The sequence below is a fragment of the Branchiostoma belcheri genome, unplaced genomic scaffold (genome assembly GCF_001625305.1).
Source record: "Branchiostoma belcheri isolate BF01 breed outbred unplaced genomic scaffold, Haploidv18h27 scaffold24, whole genome shotgun sequence".
NCBI classification, from domain to species: Eukaryota; Metazoa; Chordata; class Leptocardii; order Amphioxiformes; family Branchiostomatidae; genus Branchiostoma; species Branchiostoma belcheri.
In genome coordinates, this window is record NW_017803843.1 from 303,138 (window position 1) to 319,486 (window position 16,349).

Below are 16,349 nucleotides of genomic sequence, written 5' to 3' on the forward strand. Positions count from 1 at the left end.
GAGAAGAGCTTGACTGGTGCTAGAAACCAAATGTTCTTCTTCCAACCTTTGAAAAATCCTAGGAAAACTACTGTATTTCTTGTTGGATGTTCCATTGTAAATGTCTTGCATTGGCAGGTTCACTGGCTGGTTCCTACACAAGGCCCTGGGGCACCTACTGTCATCCATTCAGGTGCATCGTGGGCAGATCGACATGGTCAAACAGGCAGCAGAGGTACATTCTAATCAGATGTTTACATGTACATGTATGTAAGGAGGGCGGGCATGAAGGGGTAAAGAGATTGCACAGTAGCTATTGGTGTATAATGAACACATAAGAATTTGCGAGATGACATGTCAAGATGAATACGGAAAGCTTTGGCATATATAGAGAACATAGATATCAGTCTATAGTGGTTATTGTACTACCAGTAGGTGATTCTAGTAAAAAGATACAGATGCAGGAATGACAATCATCGACACCACAACTATTTCATCATGTTGTTCCTTCTCCCAGACGGGGGTGCCCCTGGTGTTCCTGCCCACACATCGGTCCCACCTGGACTACATCCTCCTCACCTTCCTCCTGTGGAACCACGAGATTCAGGCACCCCATGTGGCTGCAGGGGACAACCTCAGGATTCCATTCTTCTCGTGAGTCATGACCCATGCATATATGACAACACTATCCAGTCTTATATAAAATGTAAATGTACCTGTCTGGACTTGCGGCCGTCGGGCGATCCGACCCGCGGTCGGGCCGAGGTACCGGGACCGAGGGCGATGCGGAATACCCTTGTTGTCCGGAACCCGTTATCGAACGTTATCGCGGCCCGGGTATGATATAAAGTAATATATAAAATGTAAATGTACCTGTCTGGACTTGAAGCAGTATTACAAAAGAAGGTTTACTACCTGCAACCACAAGAGAACAAAGCTTGAGATTTGCTGAAGCTATAGAAAAAGATACACTGTAGCTGTTGAACTCTCAAACTTTGAATGATAAGACATAGAAATCACTGTACACTTGATATGTATTCCAAAAATATGAAGAACATGGTCCTAAGGTCCTTTGACATCAAAGTGCAGTACAAGGCTTTTTGAAATTTGTCAGACAGAATGCAAGCTTTATTCAGAAAAGTCTGATGAAGTGATACATCCTTTACATCTTTATTTAAGAATTAAGTGAGTAAGTAAGTTAAGAGTGCTACAGAATATAATCCTGTCTGGCTGATGGAAAGTTAACATCCTGTCACCTCTCTGTTTATCCAGCTCACTGATGTGTCACCTGGGGGGCTTTTTCATCAGAAGGAAACTGGATGACGTCTATGGAAAGAAAGACTATGTCTATAGAGCTGTATTACACACGGTAAGGTCAACTTTGTTCATGGCAGTGGCATCAATGTATGCCAGGACTAGTCATTTCAGTGTAACTGGTCAATTTGCCTTGCATGTACATTTATCAATTGGACTGACAAATTAATAATATGTACTTTAGGTAAAATTGGACGTTTACTACATGGCCTAAGATGTGATAGTTTTGACTTGGTTGCTTTCTTCACACAGTATATGGAGGAGCTGCTGAGACAAGGACAGTCCTTGGAGTTCTTCATAGGTGGGAAACTTTAAATACCATGATTACCTAGTATATATTAAGAGCAATGGTATCAAGGCTTCTAAAATTTTTCGCTAGGCCTTTCCATAGGCACATCAGTAGTGGCACATTGCAAACCATTAATTCTTTCCTTTTACTTTTTTTTTCTTCCATTTGTTCTTTTATGATATGAATCAGAAGTATTTGCATTGAGCATCAGAAGAATGTTGTAAAATGATTTGTCCTGAAGTAGGAAGTGTGCAGAAATTTAAGGTGTATTTTTCATAAAATTTGTGAAATGTTTTTTTTTCCAGAGGGAGGGAGAACAAGAACAGGAAAAGCTGTGGTTCCCAAGGGAGGTCTGCTGTCTGTTGTGGTTGATGCTTACATGGCAGGTGAGATGTCTTAACAGAAGTTCTTGTGACTTTCTCCTGACCGGTACCATGGTTTTAAGTTAGTCACGAGCAAAGTCATTGGTAGTTGGGAGTTTAAACCTCATCTGCACCAAGGAACTCTAAATTTTGAGTTAGGGAAGTCATATTTAGGTTGAGGAGATCAGAAGAGTGCACTGCAGGGATTTCCAGGCTACTCCCAACCCAGCGCCGACCTTGGTAGGGTGTGGTCGGGAGCAAAGTCCTGGGAATGTGTATCTGGCTTTATGTGGCTACTTGTTGCTGTATGGTATGAGCTGTGAACTATCTCATTTTTTTGCTTTAGTTTCATTCAAGTGTTTATCATTTTCCTCCACTGTTCACTCAGGAGCCATCTCAGATGTCTATCTGGTTCCTGTCAGTTTCAGCTATGAGAAAACTCTGGAGGGCAACTTCAGGTCTGAGGAGATGGTGGGTCCTGGTTAATAAGTCATTTTATTAACTAGTCTAGCTGCTTGGCAGCATTAGATCTGCCAGCAATGTCTTCAACATTTTTCTATTTAACATGTATTTTTAGAGTCTTGCTTGTATTCGGGTAGTTTATGATAGAACTTAAAAACTTTTAACATTTTTTATCAACTTGTTTGTTAACCTGTTGTCAGACTAATTCACACTAATGTGGTAATGATTGAGGTACAATGGAATGAGGTCAGTAATGTTGTACTTTCTGTGTGTTTAGGGAATTCCCAAGAAGAAGGAGACCTTCCTACAAGCAGTGAAGGGGGTGTGGTCAGCCTTCAGGTCCAGTTTTGGTCAAGTCCGGGCAGACTTCGCTCAGCCCATATCACTACAGGTCAGTTGCTTCTATATAGGAGACGAGTCATTGTTTTTATGAATAGTATTTTTAGTGATCTTTGCATTGTTGTCTTTATTTGCATTAAGGATGTTGGTTGGATATGTTTATATTCAGAATCGATTGTAAATTGAGTAAACCAGTCATCTAGTCTGCAAATAGATTGGTGTTTTTTTTAGCATGTCGAAATAAAAGACTTGGTGCATATTCTAAAGTTAAATTACTTTCCTGTTATGATATTGTGGCCTGTAGTAGATGAACACTTTGATGATTAATTAAATTTAATTAAGCCATGTTTTAAATTACAATTTTTCAATATCTAGATTTAAAGCTTAACATACATGTAGTTCACAAATCTACAAATGATATACAGAAACTTTAAAAATCTAATTGTGGTTCAATTTGCTCATGTGGAATTCTTTGTTAACCGTGCTCACTTGAGAATTGAACCCTTAACCTCTGGTATCTGTATTTTTCAGGAGTATCTTGACTCAGCCGAGTCTCCTGGTGGAGCAGTGTTCTCTCGTCTAGCAGGTAGCCACAGTCCGTCAGAAATGCGGCGTATCCGCAGTGACCACTCCATATATGGGACTGACATAGTGAAGGAGGAGCAGAGACTACTGGTCAAGGGACTAGCAGAGCACGTTCTGTACAGTAAGTCTACCCTCCTAGCTCAGTCTGTATCAGTGTTCTAGCCAGTGTCTGTTGCTGCTTATGACGGACAAAAATTTTGCCCAATCCGTCATCTTTGACCAAGGAGTACATGACTATAATGCTAAACTTTATCCCAACACAAAGGGTACACAAGGATCACATTTTTGTATCCTTTGTGTTGGAATATTGTATAACAATGTCGTAAAATGATTACTACCAACGCAGATGAACTTCCATGGTAAATTGATACCTTAAAGTTAATGTTGTCATTCCTGAACCTCCCTTCCACAGATGCAGTCCAGACCACAGCAATAATGAGCACCCAGCTGGTGGCCTTCATGTTCCTGGCCGTGCACAGACAGGTGGGGACCACTAGTCACTTGTATGGGCAGGCTGTGGAGGAATTCAGGAAGTGGTTGAATACCTTATATCATACAATCCCCTCCACATGTCCTATACATTCACAAAAATACTTTCAGGAGGTTTAGTGAACTTTAAGATCATGAAAACCAAAACACTAACCGGATCTCTGATTTCTTGTTGGGGGGGCGGGGTCTGGGGGTTTGATTGGGCCATTGCAATTTGATAAGTTGTTTCTCAGATATTTTTTGAAGGAAATTGGTAACTGCCTTTAGACTCTATTTCAGTATAGATATGTAATTAATTATTATGTTGGAAATGTAATGTACGTTTCAGGGAGCAACTTGGGCGGAACTCGAGAAATCGTTTGAGCACATCCGAGGTGAGATTCTCCTCCGCGGTCGCGATGTGGGGTTCACGGGTAACGCGTCGGCTGTCCTCAGACATGCCATGGAGTTGCTAGGCAACCAGCTCTTCACCTGGGAGACACCCGGCAACGGCAGGAAGAACCAGAACAACAACCACGTGAAGGTGGAGGAAGAGGAGAGGATACTGGTGCCGAATCTGGGGCTACCTTCAGTCTTTGATCTGACATATTATGGATCCAATGTCATGTCTGTCTTCCTCATGGAGTCTGTTTTAGGTAAGGCTGGGTTGATTTCAGTAATTATGGATCATCATTGATAAACTCTTCATGATAGTGACGTAGTCTTCTACATTGTATGTACATAGGAACAGCCTTCTCAAAACAAGCCGGCAACAGGCGAAAATCCCCACCTACTCAAATTTTTTTGCCGCCTACTTTCGTGTAAATTTAAGAAAAAAAATTGTAGTCTCCATATTACAAAACCCTTCCTGCTACTTTTTCATTTAAGCCACCTACTCTAAATTTTAGTGAGAAGGCTGAGGAGGTTTGAATACCTTAAGACCTATAGCATGATTTGTTTCCAATTGTTTAATCTGTATCTCTCCCCAGCCACTGCCATCAGTGCAGTAACCGAGGGCCAGGCTAACACAGTCCACCTACAGGAGGGGCAGCACATGTTAGTGTCCAGACAGGCTCTCCTGCAGAGGGCTAAGGAACTCAGCCAGCTGCTACAGATGGAGTTCATCTTTGCACCAGTAGGTGGCACTCTCATGAAGCTGTGCATGTACTGTAACAGTACTGTACATGTAGATGATGATTTTTTCTGGTGGCAGTCAATGTCATTGCTAATGTCATCTATATGAAATGTATTGGATTGGAAAATGTATAGGTTCTATTGCTGAAGCTGAAGTATTGTTGCTGAAGCTAAATCATAAATGTATTGTTACCAACTTTGAGCCAGTTGTCTGGTCTAATAACAGCAATATGACTCTTCATGCTTCCAGCTGGTGAAAAAGTCTTTCACATATTCTAGTCAAGTTTGATACTGAAACAAAATTGTACACTTATTTCAGACAGTCAGAAGAGGTTTGTGGCTCAGGGCTGGTCACATTTGCTGCACGATCGTCATATGAATGCAAACTGAGGACATTGTTGGGATAATTGTACAACAGCCTAAGACGAATGTGACCGCACTGTAAGTTGTTAAAAGATCAAATGTCAATGCTGTTTTCCTCCATCCAGAGCTGCAGTAGTCTGGAGGACGTGGTCAGAGACGGGCTGGACTCCCTGCTTCACTCGGACCTGCTGCTGACCGATGAACAGGACAGCGCGTCCAGCCAGAGAGAGAAGCAGTGGGCTGACCAGCTGGCCTTCGCCACTTCCTGGGAGGACCAGGCTGAAGACAACGTAGAGGGGTCACCCGTGGTGCAGGACCTGTCATATAGGGTAGGGGGCATTTTGTACACGTCAGGAAGAGTTGAACTAGCAAGTTCATACAGGCAAACACCCTACGGGAGTAGTACCACCCATTTCCTGGTGTGTTGTATGATACCATGATCTCCCAGACTAATAACTGGAGGATCTAATGAATAATTTCTCACACAACTAAAGTTCTGGGCAACTATTTTTCCTGACTTCACGTCATGATATTCTTTCTTGGGAAGGCTAGTCCCCATTTGTTTGTTCTGGACTAATATTCACTGTTTAAACTGGCCTTTAAAAAGTCAAGCAGTCAAAAACTAACACATCTGTAAGTTACAGTTTAGCAACTACAATGTACGTAATGTTGTGCACCTGTTGACTAACCTCAAGACACCTGTTCCCCTGCACAGCTGAACACGGCAGCTGCACACATCCAGAAGCTGGGTTTCCTGCAGAGCATCCTGGCAGGCATGGTGGAGGCTTACTGGGTGTCAGCGTCCCACCTGGAGGTGCTACAAGGCGGGGACATGACGGAGGAGAAGTACCTGCAGTCACTACAGAAGTTTGCCATCAGGAGAGTAGAAGACGGGGTCGCAATACGCAGTAAGTGTTGTATCTTAACATTACACATACATTGATCTCCTGTCAATCTGCCTGTCAATCTTCCTGTACCCATGTGCTGTCATCCTACTCTGTCCAGACAGACACTGATACACAAACCTACAGTTTAGCCACCAAAAAAGAGTATTTCTAAACCCGTGAGTAAAAAAAGCTCCACTAAAATGATTTTTCAATTCTTTCAACAACAAAAGATACATGAAGTAGCAATCCCTCATTTCAAAAACATTCTTGTAACAGGAAAAATTGTGTACTATAAGAGACACAATACATCTACTCGTACAGTCTAGATAGTACTACTACTATTACTACTATAAGATGTACAGTAGTGTTTTCATGCCAGCTGTTCCCCTGCCCAGGTGAAAGCTGTTCATCTGAAACCCTGAAGAACTCCCTGAAGATGCTGAGTCACCGCAAGGTCATCTCCCACTTCTTCGACGGCGACGGCACGAGGAAGATAGAACTGTACGGCGGCTACCGTGACAACCAAGAACTGAGCAGCTTCATCGATAACGTGGGGATGTTCAAGACCTGGTAGTTAGGGTGTTTACTGTCCCTCCATACGAGTGGTAAAGACTTGGAAGGAAACACTGCAGTTTAAGCAATTATCTTGCCATGTGTCCCTTCAGTAGTAATGATGGAAAAAGTCAAGTACAGTAGAAGAAATAGCCCTTTTTTTGGTTTTAGGTTGTAGTTGTTGTTACTTTCATCAGGTGCTTTGGTTTCTTTCAACTGATTTCATATTGGTCCCTGCAAAGGATAAACTGAGTGTCATGTCTTTTGGGCATACAGTAGGCTTTTACTGTGTTAGATTGTGTCCTTTGTAGTGCTGTTTTGTGCAATATTTGAACAGTGACTATGGATAGCAGTAAGCATTTTGTTGTTGTAAATGTGTTGGACCAGGAGTATTAGTATGATTTCTTTAAAGTTTGTTTTTGTTACCTCAGTTCAAGATGCAGAATTGCTTTTCCCCAGCTAGGCCATGTTGATTTGATTATATGGATGACATCGGCGCGCGCATGAATTTTCGGCCGTTTCCAAAAAAAAAAAGTTTTCAACCATACTGTAAATCGTGCAAAACAGTTGCTAAATGAGCAAAAATATACCATAAGTTGCAAGGAAAACATTTAGAAACGATACCAATGTCGTAGAATTCCAAAATCAAAGGAAAAAAGACAAAAATGTAAAGAAATGAATTCGAAGAGTAGATTATTCGCCATAATATATTCTGTGCCATTTGTTCAACCTTCATGACCACGTAGATTTCATAGTGAAAGCAACTTTTTTTTTTTGCAAAACTTTCTTTTTATTCGCACGCGTGCATCAGTTTTGGGGTTCCCAGAGGATGTCATCCATATAATCAAATCAACATGGCCCTATTAGAGAAAGCAAGGCTTGTAATGGTGCTACAATGGTGCAGAGATGTTATGATGTTTAAAGTTTATGTTGCCACTTCCCTTATGACTCCCCTCTTACCCAGATACAATCCTGGTACACTTATCTGGCTATGCTACTGTAAAGTTACATGTAGATCATACGGCTCAAGCTTCTGTAACTGTAAGCATCTGAATATCTTAGTTAAGCCTTCTATACAACCAACAGACGTACATTTTTGTAGAGTGTAGTAGAGAGGATATAGCTGAACAAAAGCATGATCAGAATGCAATGTACAGAAGTTCTAAATGGTCAGTATTTGTATATGCAATATGGGAGACAATATATATGTGATGGTGCAATCACGGGTACTCTATCTGTTATGATAAAGAGATATTTTATCATTTATTGCTACTACATAGTGTATAGCAAGTCTCGACACCTATTCAAGCTCACAAGCCATAAAGTTACATGTTACTTGAATACTTATAAAATAAGATACAGGTCCAAAATATTGGAATTATATCAGTTATTGGATAAACTTACACTTTTGAGACAGAAAAAGGGAAGTCCTACCATAGATAATGAAAACATTTCAAAGACAATAATACTTTTAGCCAGTCCACACTAGTACTTGTATCACAATCTCTGTAATGTTATCTGTACCTTAATGTGTGCATGTACACAGCCACAACACACAGTAGTTGCTTGTATGTAAAATAGTGCCTCTCAAATAAGAAAGAATGTAGACATACATGTAGATCTGATGTAGGATTGTAGTTCTACATGATTGTGTAGATGGATAAAGTATTTAGTGAACAGGATAGAAATTAGAGCCATGACTTTTTTATTTGTGAAATTTTTGGGTCGTTATTCAAGGAGCCACAAGATAACTGAAGGTTATATGCCACATTATTATCAAAGATGGACTAAGTTCTGTGTTATGGATCTTACAGGATCCAGATCTATATGATATATAAATAGGCAAAGCAAGTTGTCCTTGAAACATTATGCTTGATGTAAAGGGTGTTGCTTTTATGTATAACTCTAATGGACTATAGAAAGGCAAATAAAGCAACTTGTCTGGTCTCACTTTTTGCCTTGCACTTGGAGTGGGATCACCATAACTACAGTCCAGAAGCAACAAGTTGTTGCTTCATGAACCTGTGTCACCCAAGTCTTAAGGCATACATATATGTCAACTGTCATCTCCTTTTCTTTAATCACACAATTGTCAGTAGGTAGCTACTTCTGAAAACCTTAATGTTACAAAAAATCATTCACAACACCATGGGTGATCAAGCTACTAGTAACACACACTACTCAGCCATCCACTCAAAAACATGGACACCACAGAGTTAACAAAACTGGACTACAGGCTGTAAAATGCCAGCATTATTTTACTGTCTTCAAGTGGTCAATGGATAGACTTGCAGATGCAAAAGAACAATGCAACAAAGTTAAATACATGTAACTGTAATGCGGTATGAATAGAGCAAATGTAATGCTTGCCAGAAACTAAGACTCCAAAATGTATAAAAAGAATATTCTATGGCTCGATGAATGTCTTAAACTCAGTTTGAACGGTCTTGCTGTACTGACAATATTTCCCTTAGTTCTTCACAGAATATAGTTCAGGTGCAGTACAGGTAATTGCACTTTTTTTTGTAATGGCATAATACTTTTTGGTAAGACAGAAGTTACCTTTTCTGCTGTAGTTTTTTTAAACTAACAAATGTTTTGAAAGAAAACAAACTTGAACTGCAATAAGTCAAGCAGTTACTAGTACTTTTCTTTGCTATCTCCCCATCTTGAACTTTCTACATCATACATAGGCTTGACTAAACGCATATATAAGCTGAAACACAAAAAAATAATAATCTTTTACAACAAAATAACAGTCTATCTACTGCATGGCTTCGTACAGCACCAGTAACCAGTGTGTCATACTTGCCATCTTTTACAATGACTGATCTAGTATCACTTTTTCTTGCTTCGTTTTCAAAATATAAACTCTTTGATATAGTATATCTCTGTTTCTACAACCTCTGAGTAAAGCACAGGATAATTCCTCTGTGTTATCTTCTGGAAGACCTACATGTGAACATCACATGCTGTACTCTACTTCCACATAGTTGCTTTTGAGTCATCTTTATACCGGGCAGTCAAATGTTACAGTGTAAAGAAATAACCTATAAACTTATTTGAAAGCATTTCAGGATCTTGGAACAAAAACAATCTCATGAAGTAGAATAATCTTGAGAACTGTTTTCCATACCTTTGCAACGTTTTCAACAAAAATGCAACATGAATAAAGAGCACCTGAGATAATCATTAATAATAGAATGAAGATGCCACAAAAGAAAAAGATCCCTCATGCTTTAAGTTTAAGTATCGGTATGGTATGTCAAAAGAATAGTCCAAGGTCTGCAACAAAAGTCTACCCCTTTTCCTTGACTTTCTCCCTGTTGACTTACGCTGTGATGAAAGTGATGCCACCTCGGTGAGGTAAGGTTAAGAACATGTGGAATATAACTTTTGATATGCATTCGTATAATCCTTCATGTATCTAGAACATTGTATTAGAGTACCGGTACTGTCATATTTATGAAACTATGTAACACTACTCTCCTGAGTACACTTTCCAGTAGCACCCATATGATCTTCACACTTTCTGAAATCAAAGGAGCAGCTTGGTCCTGTGGTGTCATTGCACAGTAGTTCACACATAGTGGCACGTCTGATAAACCCTGAGAATGTGGAGGTCCCACTATGATATGCAGACAGCGTAACCTCTGTTGTAGCCACTGTGTTTACCTCTCTCGTACATCATGGCACTGGAGACGCTGTCCTTGGTCTCTTTGGTTGTCTTTGTGGCTTTGACATCCATTTCATGGACCCTATGTGGTAAAATGTTACGTGTTATGTGAAGTAAGTATTTGGTAAAATGTTACATGTGAAGTAAGTATTTGCACTCCTAGCAATCCAATGTGGTACATGTAATGGTTTATTGCTTATCAAGCATGTTGCAAGTTATAAATTGATTACCAATAGTCATACAAGTTTTTCACACGAGAAAAATGCACCAGTAAGTAACATTTACTGTACCAAAGAAAATTATTCAAAATAAAGAATTGGGCTCTTTGTACTTGGTAGTATTTGTACTTGACTTTCTTCTCAAACAATTTTTAAATTCAGTGGAGAAGCAGTTAAGGTCTTTCTTACATGGACATCACGAAGAAAAATAAACCATATAAGTCATCTTATCAAGTTTTCACACAACAGCCAAGAGCATTAGTGCATAACACACAACAAAACGCTAGCGCAGTGAGGCGGTCGTACTTGAGCATGGTCTCGATGCACGGCGCGATGTGGTCCCAGCGGTACCCGGTGATCCCATGGAGACGGCTGGTCCACGTCGGAGACAGGTGCAGGCAGATCCTGGAGGCCGCCACGCACGCCGCCGCGATCACAGACGGACGGAACACCAGGAAACAATGGTCTACGGAAATAATACAAACTGTCATGATCAGGCCAAGAGCTTTTGAACTCTATAACAGTATAAGGTAAGCCATTCAACTTCACTTCAGCCCAACAGGTCGACCTGGATGTCCATCACAATTAACAGTTAAAAAAATAATAGCACAGCAGTTCGACCAAAGGAAGTACAGCTGCATGTTTGTCAAATACTTTGTATTTTGCTTTTCTATGTCTTGATGGAGGTGGGTGCCTACCTAGCCTACCCCCTTCTAGATATAGACTTGTTTTTCAATCTTTCATTTCATTATGTATTTATTTATTCATTGTTTATTTCAGGCTTGACGGCCCATAGCCTACAGAAATAACATACATACATGTACATACATCATATGACACAGACACATCTAAAAAAAAACAACAACAACCAGGGTTCTCCCCAGAAATTTTTAGGGGAGAGGTGCTCCATAATCGGTTGATGTTGCGGGAAAAAAAATCAGCAACTTTCCATGAAAATACTGAGAGAAAACCCTAAATGTGAACATTTTGGGAGAGGTGCTAGGATTTTGAGGAGAGGGGGAGCACCCTTGTTTCATTGTTTGGGGAGAGCCCTGACAACAAAACATGCAGGTATGTACAGATGTCCTGCTGCAAGGATGCCCCTTATGCTGGTGGGCGGGTCAATATACAGTGATGTAATTATGTATGTATGATTTTCAACAACTACGCTCTCACCTTGTAAGGACACCTCCAAGAAGTAGTGACAGTACTTCTCCAGGTACAGCCTGCTCTTGTTGACGGAGCACACAGGGTACCCTGCATGTAGGTCGGACTGTGACACCCCCTCTGTCATGTAGTAGTCCAGGAAGTGTGCTGGGGTGGGCAGCGAGATGTTCCACTGGAAGAACTTCAGGATGGTCAGCTCCATCTGCAGGTACTCCTCCTCAGAGTAGACTTCCCGGACGTACTGGTTCAGCTTCTTGATCCGAGGTACTCTTCTCTCCTCCTCTTCAAACTTACCTGTACAGTTATTTATTCATTCATTTTATCGACTTGTAAATGAGTTGAGAAGCAAACCACAAACAAAACTTGTGTAAGCTTCCGATGGGCCTGTTATTAAATGCCAGGAGCCCAGATGACTAGATCTACATGGCTACATGTACCAAGTATAAAGGTACACAAATGGTATTCTTAAGCACAATAGAATATCTATGGACAGAAATGGTGTGGAAATATGATGACTGTTACAACACCTTTGACTCATGAAGCATTTGAGACTTTTCTTGAGGTTGTATGAAGATTTCAAACAGTACTTTTAAAGTAATAGTCAACTGTTGAGTTGAGTTCACTGAGAAAATATCCATTATAACCTTCATGGGACTAATCCTCGAGGGCTTGTTAAACAATACAAAGACATAAAACAGGTATGAGGCCCCTTACATGCCACCAGTAGACAGCCCAGGGCCACCAGGTGCATCCTGCTCTCCTGGATGTCGTAGCTGTCCATGAACTGGTCCAGCAGGTACACGGCCAGGTGGAGCGCCGTGCAGTGGACACCCTGCTTCTCATTAATGATGCTCAACCAGTCCACCAGATACCTGCGTAAGCCCAACTGGGGGGACAGACCCCTGGTACAAAGAGAAAATAAATTTTTGACTGTATGTCGTGAAACTTAAATATGGTTTTCAGACTAATGTAAATTGTGAAACTTTTCCTTACATGAGTACCGCACTCTCCCTTTCAATCTTTCTGCAAACTAACACTACCGCCAATATTTCATGACTTGCAGTCGAAAGAGCTATCTGAAGCAAACTGGTGGACATACTTGAACGGCGGGAGTTCTGCCTCCTTGGTGCGGAGTGTCTCATGAATATCGGTTGCGAGCTGCGTCTTCCACCACTCCTTCTGAACCTCCATGGCTGAACCAATCACAGGCAGGCTCACAGGCAGAAGGCTTGACTACACACTACTGAGAGGACTGGGACAGAGGAAACTTGTCAGGATTATCACTTACACTAACAGGGACATTATCTATACCTATTCACCCCCCCTTTCACATCTATTTTTTGGAACAGCCCATTGACAAAAACTTGTTTCTCAGTTTGTTTTTCTGTGGGTGGGGGACTGTTCAGTAACATAAATTTCTTGTCCTGTCTGAACATGATACTTTTTATTATGACAAGAAGTTTATATGTATACACGTTTATGTACATGACTGTCAACTTAGTGTCAAGTGTCAACATGTGACCTGTATTTAGCCCAGTGGGCAAATTATTATCAAGGCCTTCATTCATTTATTCCAACCCCTAAATGGCTAATAATTGCAAACAAACAAATTTATAAGGTCACATAAAAACTGTTAAACAATACAAAAGGAAAGGAAAAATTGAAACAAAGCAAAGTGGATGATTGAAAAAGCCTCCTATCCTTGGTTGGAACAGAAAAGAAAGTGTGTACGTCATCAGAAACCCTTTGTTTCGAAAATCAATCAGAAAATTTATTACCGTACTGGATTCCTGTTAGAAATACTATCTTTATGATGACTACATGTTGGGTATTCTGTCTAAACTGTGGACATATAGAAAAGATTATCATTTCTGTGCAATGCCGATCCCGCCATGTGATTCTGATTTTCCCCATGATGGCCACGGTTCTCTGAACAAAAATGATGGGAACAATGAAAACAACACATCGAACCGCGCGCGGGCATGTATCGGCATGGCCAAATTTTCCTATTTTTCTAATCATACTATAAGTCATCTGAACGCGGCAACCATCGGCCTCACCTTTATTCTATTTCTGTCTCCTCTCTTCTACGACATCGTGTGGAGTTTGGAAAAGAATCTCAAGAAAATTTGAGACCGGTCTCCACCAGTTTGAGCCTCTTCTTCCTTGACCTAAGGTCACAGGAGGTAATTCATATTCAGAACTTCTGACCAATCAAATCAATGAATATCAGTCACGTGATTTTGCCCGACGGCTCCACGAGGATTGCCGAAGTACGCCGTGCTGGAGGTTCGGGATTTCCCGGAAGAGCTCGCCTAAAAAGGATTTTTCTAAAAATACCAACAATATGACATTTTTCATACGGATTAGGCCCTATGAATAAAAACTACTGACGTATTTGTTATATTGTACGCCTAAAAACGATGTGCAGACAAATGACATAATTTTTCAGTGGTTAGCCTCTTTTTTTACCAAATATGGTCATTGACCCCGAGAATCGCGCCACGGAGGTCAACGTCTCTCTTTCCGGTAGTTCGCTTCCTGATTTGTGGGAGTTTCAGACTGAAATACTACAAAAATCAACGGGAAAACTTTGGTTTCGGAAATGTCTGGCTATGAACAAAGTAAGTAGCAGCGCAGCGTTTGATATTCGTCGTATCTTGATAGTTCTGGAGAAATATTTTGTACCTTTTTTACGGGTTTGAAGGTTCAGAAACCGGCTTTTCTGCTGGGAGGGCGCGCCGGGTGTGTGTACAGTGTGATCATGCTGGATACCTAGGTTCACCTCCGTGGAATGTTTCTTAGGCCGGCTTCGTGCATATATTTAAATACGCATTCTACAGGCTAGTTTCGAGTATGACAGACTACAGAGAATCCTTACGGTATATGCAATGTTTAAACAACCAGATATATTATGTAGGGATCAGTGCATGTGCATATATAACAGTTGACAGTTTACTTCCTGAACTAAACTCAGTCAAACTTAAACAAGTAAGTACAAGGAGAATAAAAAAAAAAAAAATTATCATCCTTCTTCTAAGCTCCTTTGTAAGTAGTATAATTATGCGTATCAGTTGTTTCTTCTGGTGTTATTAACCCATATCTTTGTATGAAAATTGAAACGGCTTAGAGCCACAAAATGACACCCTGTTGTGTATGTCTGGCAGTGAAGTGTTATGTTTGCTAGCCACACACTACAACCTAGCATACCAGAGTGACCCGTCATGTACTATATGTATGATCAGCTTTTTCCTGTTACACTACACCCCTGCACCTCTCTGAAACACGACAAGCCTATACCTCTCCAAATATCACATACCGATGCCCAAAATAATTAACACATTGATATCTTATGTGGGTGGGTATATCTTTAGCCATTTCAAACATCAGAGGGATACAGTATACCCGGGGTATAGAGTTGTCAAATTTCTGCCACACCCTCTTATATTTGTTTTTTCCCCCCAGGAATTGATCCTAAGTAGTTACATTTTATGCAGGCAATGTAGCCAGAGCTGATAGAATAAGTTACAGTTTGCCCCAGGTGGTAGGTAGAAAGGAATAAATTATTAATATTGTTGCCATGGATTTCATCGCTTTAGGCAAACACTTTATACACATAATTGCAGGGTGCAAACATGGAACTGGAAAAAAACAGTTCCTTGAAATATACGTAAGTCTTGATTACTAGTCGTGCAAACCTCCTTGATTACTACCAGCTGTAAATTCAGCCAATTCATTCTAGTGATGCTATAGAAGAGTGATGGATGTCACTTGAAATGTCCAGAAGTGATCATACTTTATCCAATAGTAGAGTTTCAAATCGTCTTTGAGTATGTATTTAGGCCTAACAAAATAAATGTTGTGTTTCCTATTACAGTCCAGAAAAAATTAGGGTCGGTAGGTAGGGATTCCCTTTTTTTTTTTTTTTTTTTTTTAGTCAAAGCCGGGACAATGAACGTATGATCTGTTTGTACTACACAGAAAATTGGGCAGTACAAAACAGATCGTAAAATTCTTCAACAAAAGAGTTTGTATATACAGGGATCTCCCCAGAAATTCAGAACAGGGTAGAGGAGGGTGCGAAGGGGAGGTCTGGAGGGGGTTTCCCCCCCCCCCCTCCGCATTTTGTCTTTTCCAAACACAAATGGAGGTCATTTCCTGCAACTTCAGTTCTACATTTTCTGTACAACTGCAGATGTTATAAGGCAGTAGATAGGTTCAAGATCTGTACTTAATTATCCTCATGTTCCAAAAAAATTCTATTATCACCCTTAATTTTTAAAAAATTGGGCATAGGTTCCCCGGATGACCCCTAACCGGGGGCCAACGGTGCTTCCACAAGTTCAACAAGTGAAAAATACATGATACAAAATGTACATGTATTTACTACCTGGAACTTGGAGCAATTTATTCCAAAGATGTTAACTGACATTAATATATTAAAAACTAAACCAAATCCTATTTCTCAAACAAATCACATATTGACACAGCTGAACAAATAAAAATGTGATCATGTTTATAAACTCCAAAACAATTTTAGAGAGACACTCGGGT

General features: G+C 40.4%; 3 protein-coding genes across 3 annotated transcripts in view; 2 read left to right on the plus strand and 1 right to left on the minus strand.

The window, feature by feature from the left end:
• The window catches only part of LOC109470907, a 28,940-nt gene extending 22,083 nt beyond the window's left edge, over window positions 1-6,857 (plus strand). Inside the window, exons 27-40 of the mRNA XM_019770005.1 lie at window positions 118-214; window positions 497-633; window positions 1,252-1,348; window positions 1,546-1,594; window positions 1,888-1,968; window positions 2,333-2,415; window positions 2,684-2,797; window positions 3,277-3,451; window positions 3,743-3,813; window positions 4,148-4,454; window positions 4,788-4,933; window positions 5,421-5,624; window positions 6,011-6,203; window positions 6,578-6,857. Of these exons, the coding sequence (XP_019625564.1) occupies window positions 118-214; window positions 497-633; window positions 1,252-1,348; window positions 1,546-1,594; window positions 1,888-1,968; window positions 2,333-2,415; window positions 2,684-2,797; window positions 3,277-3,451; window positions 3,743-3,813; window positions 4,148-4,454; window positions 4,788-4,933; window positions 5,421-5,624; window positions 6,011-6,203; window positions 6,578-6,756 (1,933 nt within the window). The 3' untranslated portion in view covers window positions 6,757-6,857. The remainder of the gene's footprint in view (window positions 1-117; window positions 215-496; window positions 634-1,251; window positions 1,349-1,545; window positions 1,595-1,887; window positions 1,969-2,332; window positions 2,416-2,683; window positions 2,798-3,276; window positions 3,452-3,742; window positions 3,814-4,147; window positions 4,455-4,787; window positions 4,934-5,420; window positions 5,625-6,010; window positions 6,204-6,577) is intronic.
• Window positions 6,858-8,458: 1,601 nt separating this feature from the next.
• LOC109471087 (cyclin-J-like) lies at window positions 8,459-13,958 on the minus strand. The gene is made up of 6 exons (XM_019770282.1): window positions 13,856-13,958; window positions 12,895-13,047; window positions 12,510-12,697; window positions 11,805-12,089; window positions 10,935-11,094; window positions 8,459-10,492 (listed from the first exon to the last, which is right to left on the minus strand). Exons 2-6 carry the CDS (start codon window positions 12,984-12,986, stop codon window positions 10,363-10,365), a joined length of 855 nt encoding a protein of 284 aa, XP_019625841.1. The 5' UTR covers window positions 12,987-13,047; window positions 13,856-13,958; the 3' UTR covers window positions 8,459-10,362.
• Window positions 13,959-14,290: 332 nt separating this feature from the next.
• LOC109471086 (WD repeat-containing protein 1-B-like) overlaps window positions 14,291-16,349 on the plus strand; it is a 13,241-nt gene continuing 11,182 nt past the window's right edge. Inside the window, exon 1 of the mRNA XM_019770281.1 lies at window positions 14,291-14,419. Coding sequence (XP_019625840.1) covers window positions 14,401-14,419 — 19 coding nt within the window. The 5' untranslated portion in view covers window positions 14,291-14,400. The remainder of the gene's footprint in view (window positions 14,420-16,349) is intronic.

What these genes read in the sequence shown, in the direction of transcription:
- LOC109471087 (XM_019770282.1), bottom strand. Translation starts at nt 12,986, where the DNA reads ATGGAGGTTCAGAAGGAGTGGTGGAAGACGCAGCTCGCAACCGATATT. An exon ending in CTTGGAGGTGTCCTTACAAG is followed by an intron (nt 11,095 to 11,804) that starts GTGAGAGCGTAG and finishes TTATTTCCGTAG; the next exon opens with ACCATTGTTTCCTGGTGTTC. An exon ending in TGCATCGAGACCATGCTCAA is followed by an intron (nt 10,493 to 10,934) that starts GTACGACCGCCT and finishes TTTACCACATAG; the next exon opens with GGTCCATGAAATGGATGTCA.